We start from the raw sequence: 18,213 nt of genomic DNA, 5'->3' as shown, positions 1-18,213 counted from the left end.
TTTTCTGATTTTATTGTTCAGTGATTTTATTACTGTTATCATAAATTATTGTAAAGCAAATTATTTATATCTTTTCTTTTTAAAAAAATAAGTAGAGAATTCATATAAAATTTTTTAAAATTTTCTAAATTGAGATAAAAATAAAATTTTTTTAAAATAAAAAAATAATAAAATAATTCGTTTAAATGTATTATTATTATCAATTTTTTGAAATTATCAATATTTATAGTTATTGCTAATATTATTTCGTTTTTATCGTTTTTACGATGAAATTTTCTTTTGATAATGAATATAATAATACCAAAATTTATATAATAATTTTTATAATAGTAAGTACAAATTGATTAAAAATATGTTCTAATATTCTGATTAAAAATATGAATCTAATATTCAAAGTAGTATTAATAATGAAACACTATATCTCTATATAGTCAATAATATTAAAAAAATTATACATCTTCTGTATAAAATTATAAATATATATAAAAATTACTTAACTTTTTATAATATTCTAAATTTAATCTCAAAAGAATCGACGACAAAGTTATGTAATTTTTTGAGAGTCGATATTTTGAAAATTGTTTTTTTTTTTAAATAAACTTATTTTTAAAAGAATTTCAATATCTTTTATACTTATTTATCTTTTCTTTTTTTTTTTTTGAATTAAATTCGTTCAGGACTTTTTTGATTACATAAAAACACTCCATTCCAGAAATTGTATCAATAGAGGATTTTATCAGTAGAGTGTATTAGTGTTGACCTCGAGAATAAAATTTACCATTTCCTGTTTAAATGTCATTGAGTTGTATTATTGAATGATTCGCTGAATGGTCTCAACTTGAAAAAGAATCTCTCTTTGTCAAAGTTCCCTTTATCTCGTTCAATAGCTGATTCACAATTTACCATGATTTATTTGAAAATTGACTGATATGGTCTTTTTTCCATTTCAATCATACAATATATTTTATATAAATCTTATAAAAATCTTTATTTGTATTAAAATTTTTAGTATTCACGTATTTTTTAATATAAATATATAAAATTAAAATATATTTAATTAATTTAATTTTAATTTAAAATTTATTTTTAATTATTTTATATAATGTATTTTTTTTATTTCAACATAATAAAATTAAAAATTTATTATTTATTTATTTTCAAATAATTAAACTATTTTATTTGACATATTTATTTAACTTATTATTTATTGTTTATTTATATTCAACTTAGAATTTTATTATCAAAGAATTATTGGAATTTATTAATTTTGGTTAGTGATTTAAGAATTTATTTCATTAGCTTAAAATTCATACTTTTTATAATCTTGATAATTAAAAAATATATACAAGAATTATATAAAATTATATAAAGTTTACGATTAATATAGATTTCATTGCAAAATTATTTATACTTAATATTGAATATTAAATAGATATTTTTAATTATTCAGATTTGTATGATTTTTATGTCATTTATAGTTAATTCTTTTATTAACTGTTATAGCAATATATAAAATAGAATATGAATATTTGAAAATAAAACAAATAATTCAAATTAATTTTATCACAGATGTTTCTTGTTAAATATCTTAATATAACGAAAGTAATAATTCCCAAATGATGAAATAGAAATTAATGTTTTTCTGATATATCTTAATTTTTATGACAGGAGCAAGTTTTTGTTATGTTTTTAACAATTTGATTTATAAAATTAATCTGTCTTGTACATTTATTATACGTGCATATGAATGTGCACTTTATATTCTATTTTCAGTTTTCTATACAATTATTTTTTATTTTTAAATTATTTGTCATTCAAGAAGAAATTAATTTCAGATTAAGTTATGATATAATATGATATATTATGCTATAAATTAAGTTATTTTCGATTTCGTTTCAAAAGAAACACAATTTGAAATATTATAAATAATTTCTTTTATAAACTACAAATGTTAATATATTTATGAAAAATTAGAATATATAAAAATCTAGATAATACAAATTTAATATAAAAAAATACAAAATATTCAAAATATAAAATATTATAATATTTGAAGAATAAGTCAAATCTCTATATATTTAAGCTCCATTTCTTTATTTTTGTTTATAAAAATTTTATTTCGTATAAATATTTTGCATTATAAATTATAATTATAACACGATTTCAAAATTTCATTTAATCACAAATTATTTATATTCTTATCTTATTTACAGAAATAGATTTATATTTATATACATCAAATCTAAAGTTATTCAAACCACATGTAAAGGAAGCCGTTACGAATATTACAGTTAATCGCACGCGAAGTTGAAAGTTGTCAACCAATGAAAAACATAATGAATAGAATCTAGCAAGAAAAGGGGTCATTAATTGTCATCGATTAACGTTAGTCTAGACATAGATAAATTAGTTCGATATTTTGAATAAAGATGATTAATTGCTGTTGAACGTTTTACTTTAATGAAATGTAAGAAAGATCATTTAGAACATAAATGATTTTTAGGTAAATAAAGATTAAATTCAAGCTCGCTCAATTAGAATTCAATCTGTAACATTTTTGAAAATTTTTATAACGCGATAAAATATAGAAAATAATTTGTAATTTGTAATATTTATAATTTATTTCTGTATAACATTTTCCATTATTTGAACGTCAATGTTTAAAAACACTGATTTCAATAGAAACGATTAACGATGGTATTAAGTAACTTGCATTGATATTTGAGTGATCATCATTCTATATTTATTTATTAAAATAGTGTAATAGAATATGTACTGTAATATAGTCTATATTATAATGTAATAGAATTTAATAAAATAATAGAATTTTCATTGTCTGAACTGAAAATATGATTGCTGTTCCGGTAATTATTTATTATTTGTATTATTATCAATAAACATACTTTTTCGGAATTTTATTGCTGAATGAACTTTTAAGTTTTAACATGCTTTCTAATTTTTCGTTTCTTCTTTTAATATTACAAATAATCGATTTATCGATTTCATATTAATCAATCGTTTTAGTATCTTATTCAACGTTTTAATTTATTTTTCGTTTCTGTTAATAAGACAACATTCTTTCGTTTTAATAAAATTTAGATATGATTAGTAATGCGAACAGTATTAATAGAATGCAATCTGCAAATGCTAATAATAATCCAAAGATATAATGATTCTTAACCTATTCGCATGGATGAGAAAAGCAAAAGTGAAAAAAATCATTTGATATTTCTTGCTTTATTTATTCGTAATAAATCTTTTAAAATTTAAAAGTTGTTGGTGAACAGACATTTTATGCATATTTATATATAATTAGAAATTTAAATTTTGATTCAAGTCTTAGATTAAATTTTATTCACAAAAATTATTAATTAAACGAAAGATTAAGAACTGTTATATTATTATTGTTATATATTATTGTCATAGATAATGAATAATAATTATAGAAAGTGAAAAAGATTGAATGAATATTAAGAAAAGAAATATATGTTATATTAGAAATGAATATATATAATTCTCTTTTTTATTTTTCAGATAACATTGGATTATTGAATATTTTTATTAGTTGATGTTTTTAATAATAAAGATTTTATTATATTGAATTTATTCTTTTTTAATATTTTTTTTTAAATACTTGTAAGTAGAATTAATAAAAACACGATGACCTTCAAATTTTTCTTGCAATACATAATATAATATATTTCTGTAAGTATTAAAATATAATTGAAATAATTGAATGATAATTAAATGGAGAATATTAAATTAAAATAAATTTGGTCATCTTTTAATTTTACGTATGATGTTCTTTCAATATTTGTCTTCATAGGATTATTATATATCATTCGCTTGGAAAACTTCATTCATTCAAATAGTTTCTCTCATAAAATATTTATCACAATATAAATTTCATTTCTCATATACAAAAACTACATGTATAGATTTTATAAAAATTATACATATAATCATATTTATTTATTCAATTGATTGTTTTTTTCTTTTTAATATATTAAAGCTATTATAGTTAATATTTAGTTAGTATATAATTAGAAATTTTATTTTTTTCTAAAAAAATTTGTTGGACATTGAATGATATTAATTTTCTGTATTATTTAGTTTATCATTTATTATTTGTGTAAATTTATGTTTTTATTAATAAGTAATATTTCAATTAAAAAAAATCAATTCAATAATTATTTATATATAATATTTATATATTTTATTATATTTTTATTATATTTTTTAATAATATTTATATAAAAAAATATATAAAATAAAGCAATCTTTTATAATAGCTTTAAGAAAATTAATTAAAAAGGCGAGAAAATCACTTACTTTCCTACAGTCACGCATATAAGAATTTATTTGCTCCATTGTTCGCAATAATGTACGCATATATTAAAGTGTCAGTTTATGAATGCATGATTTTAAGTGTATTTATTAAGTTGTGCAAATAGAATAATCGAATTTTTAATAAGATCATTTTGTAATTTCACTGAAAGTAATGATAATCAAAATTTGACTTAACAAATTATATTCAATATATCTTATATAAAAGAAAAACAAAATTAAAATAATTACAAATAAATTAATTAATTTTATTAATTATTATTAATAATTCTTTTATTTATTTTTATGATTATATTTGTCAATTGTAATTTTTTATTCGATAATATATCGATAATCGATTACAACTTTAGTATATAATATTTTATTTTGGACATTTTATATAATATATAAAAAAAATCGCGCATTTATTATACAGTAATTTAATAATTTAATAATTTTTTTAAATTTAATGCATAAATATAAAATCAATGAAAGATTTCTTTTATTTAATGATATTTCTTATTTATATTTCGATTTTATATCTGATGTTTAATTTTAATAAATTAAAAATTGAAAATTCATAAATATGAACTTTAAATTAGCAGATAATTAGCAAAACTCGTTATTGTTATAAAAATATAACTTTTTTGTGACAATTATCATTGTTTTAATCATGTATATAATTGAATATTCTTTTACAATGAAAATATTTTACATATATTAAAATTTTCATATATTAAAATTATATTAATTCAAAAATTGTCAAATGCAAATTTGTTCCTCTCTTGTTACAGAATTTCTAATTCTGTGTTCTTTGTAATTTTTTAGTTAGAATTATAATTATCGATTATTAATATATCATCGATATCTTATTGATAATTTTTAAAATATCGATATATCGTTAAGATATATCGTTAACGAAGAGATCAGAGTTCCCAAAATTATTTATTCAAAGTTATTATCAAGATACGTAAAAATATTATCTAAAATAAGTTGCAATAAAAATACGCATGCTTCATTGAAAAGCTAGATTGAAATCTTAATATTTAGTTCTAATTTTATATTTTATATTTAGTTCGTGATTGGTATCTTAATGATTTCGAATATATCCAAAATTCGATAAAATTGTTAACCTATAATTAATCATTATCAACATCTTCAATAATAACTTCGAAAAAATTAGAATTTACTTTCATTTGTCGATTTATCGACATCGATATTATCGATATATCGAATTATCGATATTGATCGATAACGATATCGATTTCAATTCTACTTTAGATCTATCCATAAAATTGTTTCATGTGATGACAGTAACAAAGAACATACGAGTTTCGTGGCCAAAAGTAGGAAGTATGCGCGGAAGTTGAAAGTTTGAGAGATCCCTCCGCGACGATTTCGTTTTGAATGAGTGAAATACGGAGCATGGCCGAAGTGTAGCTTCTTTCAGCAGCCAAGGTCCCTTGGTGGGTCGAATAACGGTTAACCGCTTATTCCACTTGGCTGTTTTACTCGTTCTCCTCCTGCCATTTGATTCATCAACGAAAAGGAATTCTTTGGAATTCTTTCGTGCTAGGAAATTCGAAGTGGTTTCTGGTTCACCGTTATTTTTTATCGACAGAACTCAATCGAATAATCGGCTTAAGACGGATAAATGGGACATAAAATTATCCATTAAGTCTGGTGGCGAGTAGATGGTTCGCTGGAAAATCGAATGGAATGCGTTTACTCATTCCTTTTTTTTTGCATGCGCCTGAGTTCGCTTAACCTCTTTCCTGTTCATTGTTATCGAAAGTGTAAGAGTTTCACGAAAAATTATGTTGTGAGTTGTAATTTAATTTCGTAAAATTGCTTTTAATTTAATTATAATTCTATGTTTTTTAAATATACAATGAACAGTAAATTTAAATTGATAAATATATTATTTAATATTTATTTATATTTTATGATAAGATGTAAAAAAAATTATGCATATTAATTTTCACTTGTTTTATTTTATATCAATTTATAATATTTTTATTGTATATTGTTAGATTTCTGATCTAATTAAATTAAAATTGAATCAAAAACAATTTTGATTATAAATTAAAATAGGATATATTAATATTTTTATATATTTATGTAGATAAATAAATATTAATTAATATAATATAAATATCTTTTTTTTCTAATATTTAAATAAATTATTTTAAAGAAAAACATATTTATTGATTATTATATATACAATTATAAGATATATATATAACATTATTTGCAACTATTGATTATTTATATTTTACTTTATATTTTTTTTTGTACAAAATAATAGACAATACAATTATCAGAATATTTGAATAAAAATGATAAACAGATTAATAATTTAGTTTATGACATTTAATATATTTCAAATATATTATTATCTATGTATATATATAGAATATGATAAAATGCTAAAGTAAATGTTAAAATTGTCAAGATAATCATTTAAAAAGATATAAATAATATGTGAATAATTTTTATACAAATTTTATATTTAATTTTTAAATTATATTTAATGTAAACAACAAAATAGATTGCGGTACATTATATTTCTTGAAATATAGATTATTCAATTTTCAAACAACCAAAAAAAAAAAAAGAAAAAAAATTGGATCTTAACTGGAACTTTGTAAGAGATATTCTTCTGATACAGAAATGAAGCGAAAAATATTTCAAGGTCATACTTTCAATGATTTACCTCATTTTAAATTCCTATACAAGGTGTGGTATTGTTGAATAGAATTTTTCATGAAAAAATTGATCAAAAGTATTATTTTTTCAAATAAAACTTTGTTGTCGAAAAAATTTTGAAAAATTATATCAAGTATATTTTTGATTTTGATATCAGTGAATTAATTGACTTTAATAATTTTCTTTTTTTTTTTTTGTTTCAATAGGTTGTAGTTAATAACCACACATACATATGTAGTAGATAATTGACTATAATTATTCTTTTTTACGAACAAATAATGGAACAAAAAAAGATACATAAATATATATTTATATTTCTATTTATAAATATTAGAATATATAAAAAAAAATAAAAAAATTTTAAAAAAATTATTTTTATTTACAAAAAAAAATTTTTTTTCGTTAAGCAAATTTTATATGGATTATTTTTTTTTCTATTATATTTATATTTTATAATTTTTCAAATTTTTTTTTTAATTACTGTCAAAATTTTTTTAGAGAGAATTCTGGCTTGTGTATATATATAATTATTAAGTTCATTAATAATATTCTTATAAATAATATTCTTTTTAAAAACAATTAGAATTATAGAAAATATCCTTTTTTTATGTTTGAATTATTGAATAAAATATTTTGATCAGTTAATCATTTTATTGATCGATGATTTTATTGCAAAAAAGATCAGCCGATGTTCTAATATGTATGTATAAGCGTGTGTATAAATATCATGTCAAGGTAATTTAATTTATTATTTATTATTGAAAATTAAACATAGATGTGTACATTTTCAAAATTAATTTTCTTGAGAAATATTTTAATAATTAAAAGTTATAATCAAGATTAATAAATAGTGTATTTTTATTAAAATGCACATAATTTTTGAAAAATTTAATCTTCTCTTTTTATTTTTTATTAATCTTTATATAAATTATGTTATAAAATATATTTATTATTATTTAAATTATTTAAGTTATTTATTATTATTTAAGTTAAAAAATAAAGAAATTATATGTTCATATGTAAGAAATATTTACATATCATTTTAATTTTATTATTTATAATGAAATAAATATTGAACAGAAAACATAAATAAACTCAATCAAAATAAATTGTTTTTCTATAAAAATAATTAGAATTGTATTTAATTATCATACAAATCAATCTTATTATATATTTTGATAAAAAATTATGAAATTAGAGGAATCTATATTTATTAATCTAAAAATATGTAATTATAGAATATGTCCATACTAAAATATAATTTTTTAAAGGATACATAATAATGCTATGCAAATTTAAAATCAATTTATGTAAAATTCATTTTTGTGAATCGTAAAATATCTATTGTTAGACGTTTTTCTTTAGATATTTTTGAAAACAAAAATATATCTTATATGATCTTTAAAAAATTAGAAACTTAAGAAAAAAAAAATGTTAATCATTGCGAGTAAAATGTAAATGAAACATTCGAATCCATTTTATGAAACAAATACGAAACTCTCTCCTTTTCTCTTTCTCTTCTTCCTAAATCAATTTGATTGAAAATTTAATTTTTCATTTAAATTAAATTAATTTGCCGCTCTTATTCGACAAACAATGATAAACGATGATCGATCATCGTTTCCATGCTTTCCACACCAATAATAATAGCCCAATATTTTTCACCCGTCATATTTTGCCTCGATTAATTGCTAACGTAGTGAGAATCACGTGAAAGGAAAGATATATACGGAAATGGCGCATCGGTTGGATACGATCGCGCATCGAACTTTCGCCAAAACAGATCTCACTGACCCACTGCAACCGGTAGTCGCGTTACGATCGAAAGAACATCCATCGCAATTTCACGGACTACGACGCACGAGCTGCTATTAACAGGTTGATCGATTGTGAAACGTAAATTAATCGGTATTAATATTTTCATTGTATGGTTGAATAAGGTTTAAAAAAAAATGATTTTTATTATTTCATTTATTTATTAATATTAGAGAAAAGAATGGAATCTGAGTTTATTTTTTCGAAAATTAATGTAATCAGTTTCTATTGAATATTGTTTTAGATTAATATAGTAAAAAAACATATAATATGTTGAAATGTTGGAATAAAAATTTTAAAGATTTTCTGAAAAGAATTGCAAAGCTTATAGATATGTGTATGTTATAATGTGTTCTATAAATTGAATTCATTGATAATTTATAGAGATTGATCTTACTATTTAATTAAAAAAAGAAGAAAAAAAATTTAAAAAAAGAAAAATGAATAAATAAATTTTAGCTTTGGATTTAATCCATATCATCTTAATCTTTAATCTTCTTTCACATTTAAAAACTTTAAATAAAAAAGAAATTCATCAGGAAATTTTATTTGAGAAAGTAGAGATACTTTTCTATTTTGAAGTTTTTGTGCGGATAATATCGAATCTTGACTAAACGAAAATTTTTATTTACGTGGATATATTAAGTATAATATTTAGTAAACTTAGTATTATTGTTTTTATTATTATTTCTATTATGATATGTATTAATATGTATATATATATATTAATTTTTTCATGAAATGCATAATACTTGCATTCCTTTAATCATACTTTTTTTTTATCATTTTTTGAAATATATGATATATTACAATAAAAATATTATAACAAGTATCATTGTAATGCGATACATAAAAGCGATTGATAAAAGAAAAAAAGGAATTTTCAGATAATATAATTTATAGATATAGAATGTTGTATATATGTAATATATATATGTGTATAATGTTGTATAAACGAAAGTGAATTTAACGATCCATCCATTCCATGATTGAAATATAATATGATTAAATTTATATTTTTATAATATTTTATATAAATATTATAATATAAAAATTCGATAAATATAATATTATAATATTTTATAATATTTAATATAATAAAATTATAATTAATGAAATAAATTGTCATTTATATCTTATTATAATAAATTATATTATTCGTATTGTGTATTATTTCTATATACTCCTTCTATTACTAGAAACTGGACTATTACTATTTATTTTGCAAAAATAAAATACACAACGTGATTATCTCCTTATACGTGACTGTTATTGCTAGATTAGACAGAAATACATCACGTGATATGATGCGTTTAACTTTAGCAGAAGCCTAGTCATGTGATGTGTATCTTTGCCTAATATAACAGTGGTAGTAGGGGTAATGTGGCATCTCGTATTCTCCACTTAGAAGAATTGAGTTACTTTTAATGATAGAGAAGATAGTATACGTTTAACACTCTAGTTTGTATGAAATTAAGATTGGATTAGATAATCCTAGTTTAAATCTAATATGTATCATTATACACATAAAACTTCTATTTGAAAGATCCTTCATCGATTGATCGATCGATTTATAAATACTATAAACAAAAATGAGGTTAAGTTTGAGATGAAGTAATCAATATAAGACATATGTTGCTATAATTATATACAGAATTTATTATAAAGTTACAGAGATAGTTTTTTATGAATATCTCGACACTAAGATCACAATATCATATACCAATATAATGGTATAAGAAAAAAAAAATGTTGAGCTTAAAAACATATTTTGAGGTTATCGGAAATAAAGAAAGACTCTTGTAAATATTTTAAATTAATATGATAAATATCATAATTATAAATATCATATCATTAATTTATAAAGATACGTGACAATTCTTAATTATTTATTAAATTTTGACACTATTGTTTCGAAAGTTATATTTTGAATACGTGTTTATGGTGACATACTTAAGTATAACAGTATCACAAGTATCGTCCAAAATTTAAATTACTTATGTACTTACTATCGTTTAATATTATAATAATTAAAGTTAAAAATCAGTATATATTATATATATACTTATATATATATATATATATATATTATATAATTATTAAATATTAAATGTTTTTTTCTTATTTTATTTTTAATTAATTTAATTTTTAACTTTCAATTTTAATCTTTTTAATTATTTTTAAATTGATTAAAAAATTAAATAATCAATATAATAAATAATCAAAATTACTAGCATATAATAAATAAAAATAAAAATAAAAATTTGATGAAATGAAAAATTATATTAGATATATAATTAAGAAATTATCATTTCTTTTTATCTGGGTTTGATTTAATTTTACCGATTGACTTAAATTTCATAAATCTACAAAAATTTTCTATTATATTATTTATATCATAATTACAGTGATTATAAATATTAATAAATACTATAATAAATAATAATAATAATAATGTTCAGCAATTTTCTCGTTTTTGAATATTTTTTATCTTCTAACAAGAACTTAAAAAAAAAAATGTTTCACGAATATATTAACATTTTATATATATATTTTAATATCATAATATTTATAAATTTAAATACTTGTAACAATAAATTGAATTAAGATTAAATATTTACAAGAATAATCTCATATATCTATGTTTTTTTTTGTTTCAGTTGACAATACCAAAGTTTAATATAGCATGCCAAATCAAAAATGGATCAAAACGAGCATCTTTATTATGTTTTTCCTTGGCACTTTGGAAATCTCCATTGGTATGTAAATTGTATTATTTTTTGTATTTAAGAATATTTTTTATTTATATTTTATTTATTTTTAATTATTATTTCTTGTTATTAATAATTTCTAATCTTTAATCTTTTATTTTTATTTTTAATTAATATTAAAAGTTTGTGCGCGCGCGTGTGTGTGTGTGTGTGTACATATAATTATTGCTAATAGAGATAGGAAAACAAGATCATAATTATATAATATTTTTTTTTAATTACTTAATTATTATTTAATTATTATTAATTATTATTTAATTATTATTAATTACTTAATTATTTAATGACCATTTAATTTTAATTAAATTTGTATTTATTCATAATAATCATTAAAAATAAATGATCTTAATTGTGATATTCATATAGTTATCTGTTTTTTTTAGCAAAAAAAAATAATATATTGTTAAAATTCATAGATAGCTTATAGAGCATACCTAATTGATAATAAAATAAACGGTATCGTTTGTTTTGATAAGAGTAAACAAATCTTCGTTTATTCATGATGAAGAATGAAATAATCGATTAACAATAATGACAGAAAACTTTATCGAAGAGAATTAATACAAAAATTTTAGAAAACCAGGATATCAAAATTCATAATATCAATCTTATTTTATCTTGAATTTTTCAATTTTTCATCTATGTTTTGCATGGTTTCTTTTTTTTTTTTCAACGAATTTCATTTTAAAAATATATCTCGTATAATCTTTTTAATTTTTCTATGAAATTGCATCAATATATATATATATATATATAATACTTCCAATAATTTTTATGTGAAAGTTGCGAAAATATAGGATAAAAAGTTAGAATCTAACAGAAACATTATCCATTTATATTAAATAGGTTTCATTATAATATATCTTTAGGGAAATTACATGATATTTTATTACTCATGAAATTGAAAATGGAGCGAAACGTTTGTAATATCATAACCTCATTTTATAGAGAAAGTATTTGAAATTTACGTTCGGTTCGGTGATTTCGATTTATGATTACGAATTATGCTATTTTTCAAATATGTTAAATATTTTTATTATATCGGAGAAATTATATAATTTAAACTGATTTACGCTATAAAATACATTGTATAATAAAATATTATATATAATATTATATATACAACGTCATATGTATAATATTGACATACTTTCTGAATTTATTTATAAGAATTAAGATGTATGAATTTATTAAAACTTTCAATATCGTAATTTTATATTTAAAACAATAATTTTTATTTAATAATAAAATATATTTTTTCTATAATATTTTATCGTAAAATGAAATATTTATATGAAAATAATTTCCAAAATTATTTTATTGATCTAATCGTTATATATACAATTATAAACAAGGTTATATCTCACAATATAATATCATTCGCGAAATGTCATTCTTTTTTTATAAATAATAATTATTTGCACTAAATATATTCTAAATTTTATATCATGTTATTATTTTTATTTCTTGCTAAAATTCTTTAAATATATAAAGATTTTATACAAGAAGAAAAAATTATAGATTGCTTCAAAATATTGTTTTTTTTATTTTAATAATTTATGTCATCTTAATCAGCTATTTTAATTTATTTATAAAACATATTATTTATCTAAATGAGGAATGAAAGAAAAGAAAAAAAAATTTGTAGAATTACAAACAGATTTCATATATCTTTATAGATAGAATTAAAATTTTATAGTCAGAATCAAACAACATATATGTATACTTAATTTGAAACAAACACACACTCCATATAATTTTTATATATTATTGATCAATTAAAGTAATTAAATTTGAGATAATTAATCAATTATTAAAGATTAGTTAAGTAATGAGTGATCAATAATAAATATATGGCTTATTTTTTAATACAAATTGTTATTATAGAATTTTTTTCTAAACCTTTATTAATTTCTTTAATGTCTTTTTTAATAAAAAATTTATTATATTATTTTTTATTATATTTTTATTATATTATTATTAATTTTTATTATATTTTCAGAATATATTATTTTTATTATTATATATATCATATTGTTATTATATATTATGTATAGAATTATTACAATTACAATACAATATCAATATAAATCAAATTTTATTTTGAAATACAATTTAATTAGATTAATTAATTTTACATAAAAATAATTTTATGAACGATAAAAAGTAAAATAAATTTTTTACGTTACTACAAGAAAAATGAAATCTAAAACATTTTATCATTTGAATTTTAAATTAATATGCCATATAATAAATTACATAAACATTTTTTTTAAATACTTTCTTAAATACTTCTCATAAAATGAAATCAATTTATTCTTCAGATGTTAAATAGCATGCACATAAATTGTAATTGAAGAAACAGACGACTGTTTAAACAGATGTGTACATCTATATATATATATGTAAGAAAAAGAATATCTTTTTGTGCATACCATATGATATGATGCGAAATCAAAATTAGTATTTTCTATTATTTGTATTATTCAATTAACAATTGTTCTATAATTTAAATAAAAAATTTACTAGTTAATTATAAATTCTCGACTCAATTTTTTCAAAGAAATTGTAGATAAAAAAAATTGTTATTTATTTAAGATTTCATTAATATTAGGATTAATATTGACAAAATTTTATTATAGATTAAAACTAAAATATAGAATAAATAAAAAAATAAAAGAATAAATTAATAAATAATTTAAATAATTTTATTAAATCATAAAAAAATTTAAAAGCAGAAGATTTGCATATTTAAAAAATGACAAAAAATATATTGCTGCATAAGTTTTCTGATTAATTTACTGTTTCTATGCATAATTTAAAATAAAAATTCTAATATAAAAAATCCATAATATAAGAATTATCTATTAAATATTATTAAAATAAATGATAATCATAATAATTTTCTAAAATATGTATAGAAATATTTTTAAAAAATGAATTTTTCTCAATGAGAAAATAAATATCAAAAATTTTTCATTATGTAGAGTGTCTCAATTGAAACAATTAAAATATTATTTTTGTCTTTAATAATATATGAATATTTTTTAAAAAAATATGCTATATACAAAATTTTTTGTATCGTAATTTTTTTCATGTTTCTTTTCGAGAAATTTTTTTTTTATATTGCATCATGTCGAAATAATTAGAAGTCTGCTAATTTCTCTTATTGAAGAGTTCATTGGCATATTTACAATGAAATCCATTCTTTCTTTCTTTCTTTTTTTTTTTTGTTCTATTTTCTTCTTTTTTCATTTTCAACGTTACAATATTAATTGTTGCAAATAGAAAAATTATGGTTGAGTTAAATAGAGAATAATAATAATAATAATAAATAATAGTAATTCGAGATAATAATACTGCGAAAAATGCGTAGAAATTTAAAAATATTTAAGTTATAAATAAAATAATGTGTAAATAATGTATTTAATAGTTCTGTAATGAATAATTTTTAAAGTTTTTTCAAATTTATCTTAAGGAAAATCAAATTATTTTATTTCATAAATTGGATAAAATATTAATAATAAATCATAATGCTTAATATTTATTTTTAAATAATTATATAATATACATTATATGTTCAATTAATGATATATCTAGAACTTAATTCGATTTTTTTTTATTAAATCATTTAACTTTGATTCGTACATTTATAACATTTGGTGAGATTTATTATTAATTAATTTTATGGAACAATATTTTGTTATTTATTTAATTTTTCAAACTATCAATACAAATCGCTATCATAATTTATAAAAATGATGAATTTAAGAGGAAAAAATAATCTATTGATGAAGAGATATGGCAATTTTTCAAATACACTTTGCAAAAAAAGTAAAAAAAATATTATTTGTTGGACCAAACAATTTTTTTTCACATGCAAATTATTTTTTTAATTTGTTTTTATTTGATCATTATTTATTCAGATTGTTTCGATATCATTTAACAGACACACAGTTTCAAACAATTTTTTTTATTTATTTTGTCAGGTAATTCGAAAATTCATATCCAAGAGATGGAATAATATTACAAAACTAATAAGAAATATTTTAGAGAATAAAAATTGTATGATATTCTTTAATTTAAACTTAGATTTAATATCTTGATATCTCTTTTAATAAAATCTTTTGTCTATGAAATTTCTAAGCTATGAACTGATCAAAGAAAAATTTTTTTTTAAATTGAGAAAAAATTCTTTAAGATCAATGCGAAACTAGTAAAGATTAGATTCGATCGAATTCAACACCCTATAAACGTTAGTATATTTAACATTACATAAATGTATATAACGTTTCTTCTATATTTACGACCATTTCGTGAAAAAGTGATTACTATATTTCCTAAGAGAAAAGCGTTTATTGCTCTGCTTATACAGGAAGTCCTATCAGAGACAAATCAAAAGGCGAAGAAATGCCTATGAGCAACTGGACGCGACTTGCAGACGAATGGCTCGCTTCCAGAACGAATGTGGCAAAACAATTGGAAGTCACCATTTTACCATTTACTGACTCAGTCAGAGAATTACCACCGACCGCAGAAACTTTCATCGTTAATGGTACCAGTCCTGATCAATTACAACGAGTAAGAAAATTTTTTTTTACTTTCACATTATATTAGTCCATCTTATGTCAGATTAATGTGAAAATTACTCTCTTCGGATAAATATAGAATAAACATTACTTTTTTTTTTCTTTCAGTTTCTTTCTTTATATATTATATTTATATGTTATTTTTATATAATATATATGTATATATAGTTCATACGTTTATGAATATAGATGAATTATAATTTTTTATAATTTTTTAAATACAATTTCTTTATCTCGTCTTTCTTCCATATTTCTTCTGTTATTTTTCTCTGTTTTATGTTTGACGAGACGATGTCGACTCTCACTTTCAGTGCCAAAATACTTTCACTAAGTTGATCAACAAGGATGTAAATGTATAGAGTGCTTCATGTAATTCAACAAAATCTTTTCTCCTTAATGATTGTTAAGTAAAATAAAATTATTAGTGCTTCTATATGATGAATTTTTTATTTTAAGTTTTTATTGTTGAAATATTTTAAAATTAATAGTTCAATAAATTTTAATTTTTTTTTTTTAGAATAATTTTAATTTAAGAAAAAAATTAAATATGTATATATATATATATATATATAAGAAAATATCTCTAGGTAAATGTAAAAAAATAATATTTAATTGTGGATGATTTGCTATATTCGTCTATAATTGAAATGGAAAAGTTTTAGTGTTTTTAAAGTTACTTTTATTTTTTTCAAATGTTACTGTGCGTTTTTGTACAAATAAATATATTTATTTATAAAAATATTATAATATTTCTGTCAAAAATTGATTATTTTTTTAAAGATATTTTAAATTGATTTTTTTAATATTGTATTTTGATCTATATATATATATTTATATGATATTTATTATTATTATTATTTTGAGAAATGTTCAGCCAAATAATATTTAAAATTCATTTAAATATTTAATTTCTTTTAATTCACTATATTTTCTTCATAATATAAAAAAGTTAAAAATCTTTTTTTTTGAGTTTATTTCATATCATACTTTGATTTAATATTTTTATAAATTTTTATATTATAATATTTTATATTTTAAAAATTACATTATATTTAATTAATTTGATATTCATATTTTTTTAAGATATGTAAAAATTAATATGTAAAATAATGTAAAAATTTTATTAATTTTATCACATATAATTCTTCTTCATATCAAACTTCTAAAACAATCTTTTAATCATTAAGCAATCTTTTAATCAGACACAATCAATCAATCAGTTACTTTTATGTGACAACAATCTTTTAATAAATTAAAGCAAATTACAAGTTCAGATATCAATCACTATGAGAACTTTTAAAAGATAATTTAAATTTATTATATATATATATATATATATATATGTATATATATTTAATTTTTAAATTTTCAAAAATAACATTCAATTTCTTAAAAACACAAAAAAAAAATGAAAAATTAAATGAAACTCTAAAAAATTAAAATATCTTCTAATAATAATAATTATTTTTTAAAATATTTTCTAAATATTTTCTATTTATCTAATATTTTGTGACATTTCTATATTCCTATATATTTTATATCAGTATATAAATTATTATTTACATTGTTTAAGATTTTATTTTTTTATTTTAGTTTTTTCTTCTTTGTATTTATTTATATCAAACAGATTTAACATCTCTTATGCCTTTTATATTTATAGTATTTTACAGAAAATATTTTTACTAAATAAATTTTATATATTGTTGTGCTTGCCAAAAATTTTCAAAAATTTAAAAAGTAGTAATAAAAAGCATAAGAAATTAATATTAAAATGTATATAGATCAAAATATTGAAAAAATCAATTTAAAAAGATCTTGGAAAATAATAGATTTTAAAAATGAAAATGATTTTGAAAACATTAGAACGCTTTCATTTCCGTATATATATATATATTAAATAATTTATTATTCAATATTAATTTTATCTAAATAAATTTTCTTTTATTTTTTAAAATATCAAAGTTATGACTTGAAAGCTATGATTGGATTCAGTTGCATGAAAC

The 18,213-nt window shown here is 18.8% G+C and overlaps 1 protein-coding gene across 6 annotated transcripts in view; it reads left to right on the top strand.

The window, feature by feature from the left end:
• LOC107996942 (sphingomyelin phosphodiesterase) overlaps window positions 1-18,213 on the top strand; it is a 40,804-nt gene that overhangs the window by 10,952 nt on the left and 11,639 nt on the right. For 2 of the 6 annotated variants that reach the window (XM_062083482.1, XM_062083485.1), the window contains exons 2-3: window positions 11,511-11,609; window positions 15,997-16,202. In XM_062083482.1, coding sequence (XP_061939466.1) covers window positions 11,537-11,609; window positions 15,997-16,202 — 279 coding nt within the window. In that variant the 5' untranslated portion in view covers window positions 11,511-11,536. Of the gene's footprint in view, window positions 1-10,208; window positions 10,653-11,510; window positions 11,610-15,996; window positions 16,203-18,213 lie in introns of those variants that run through there. The other 4 variants (XM_062083486.1, XM_062083484.1, XM_062083483.1 and 1 more) reach the window with 4 other exon arrangements.

This window comes from Apis cerana, linkage group LG13, assembly GCF_029169275.1.
Source record: "Apis cerana isolate GH-2021 linkage group LG13, AcerK_1.0, whole genome shotgun sequence".
Lineage (NCBI taxonomy): Eukaryota > Metazoa > Arthropoda > Insecta > Hymenoptera > Apidae > Apis > Apis cerana.
The sequence above is the reverse complement of the archived record's forward strand: the minus strand, read 5'-3'. Positions and strand labels throughout refer to the sequence as shown.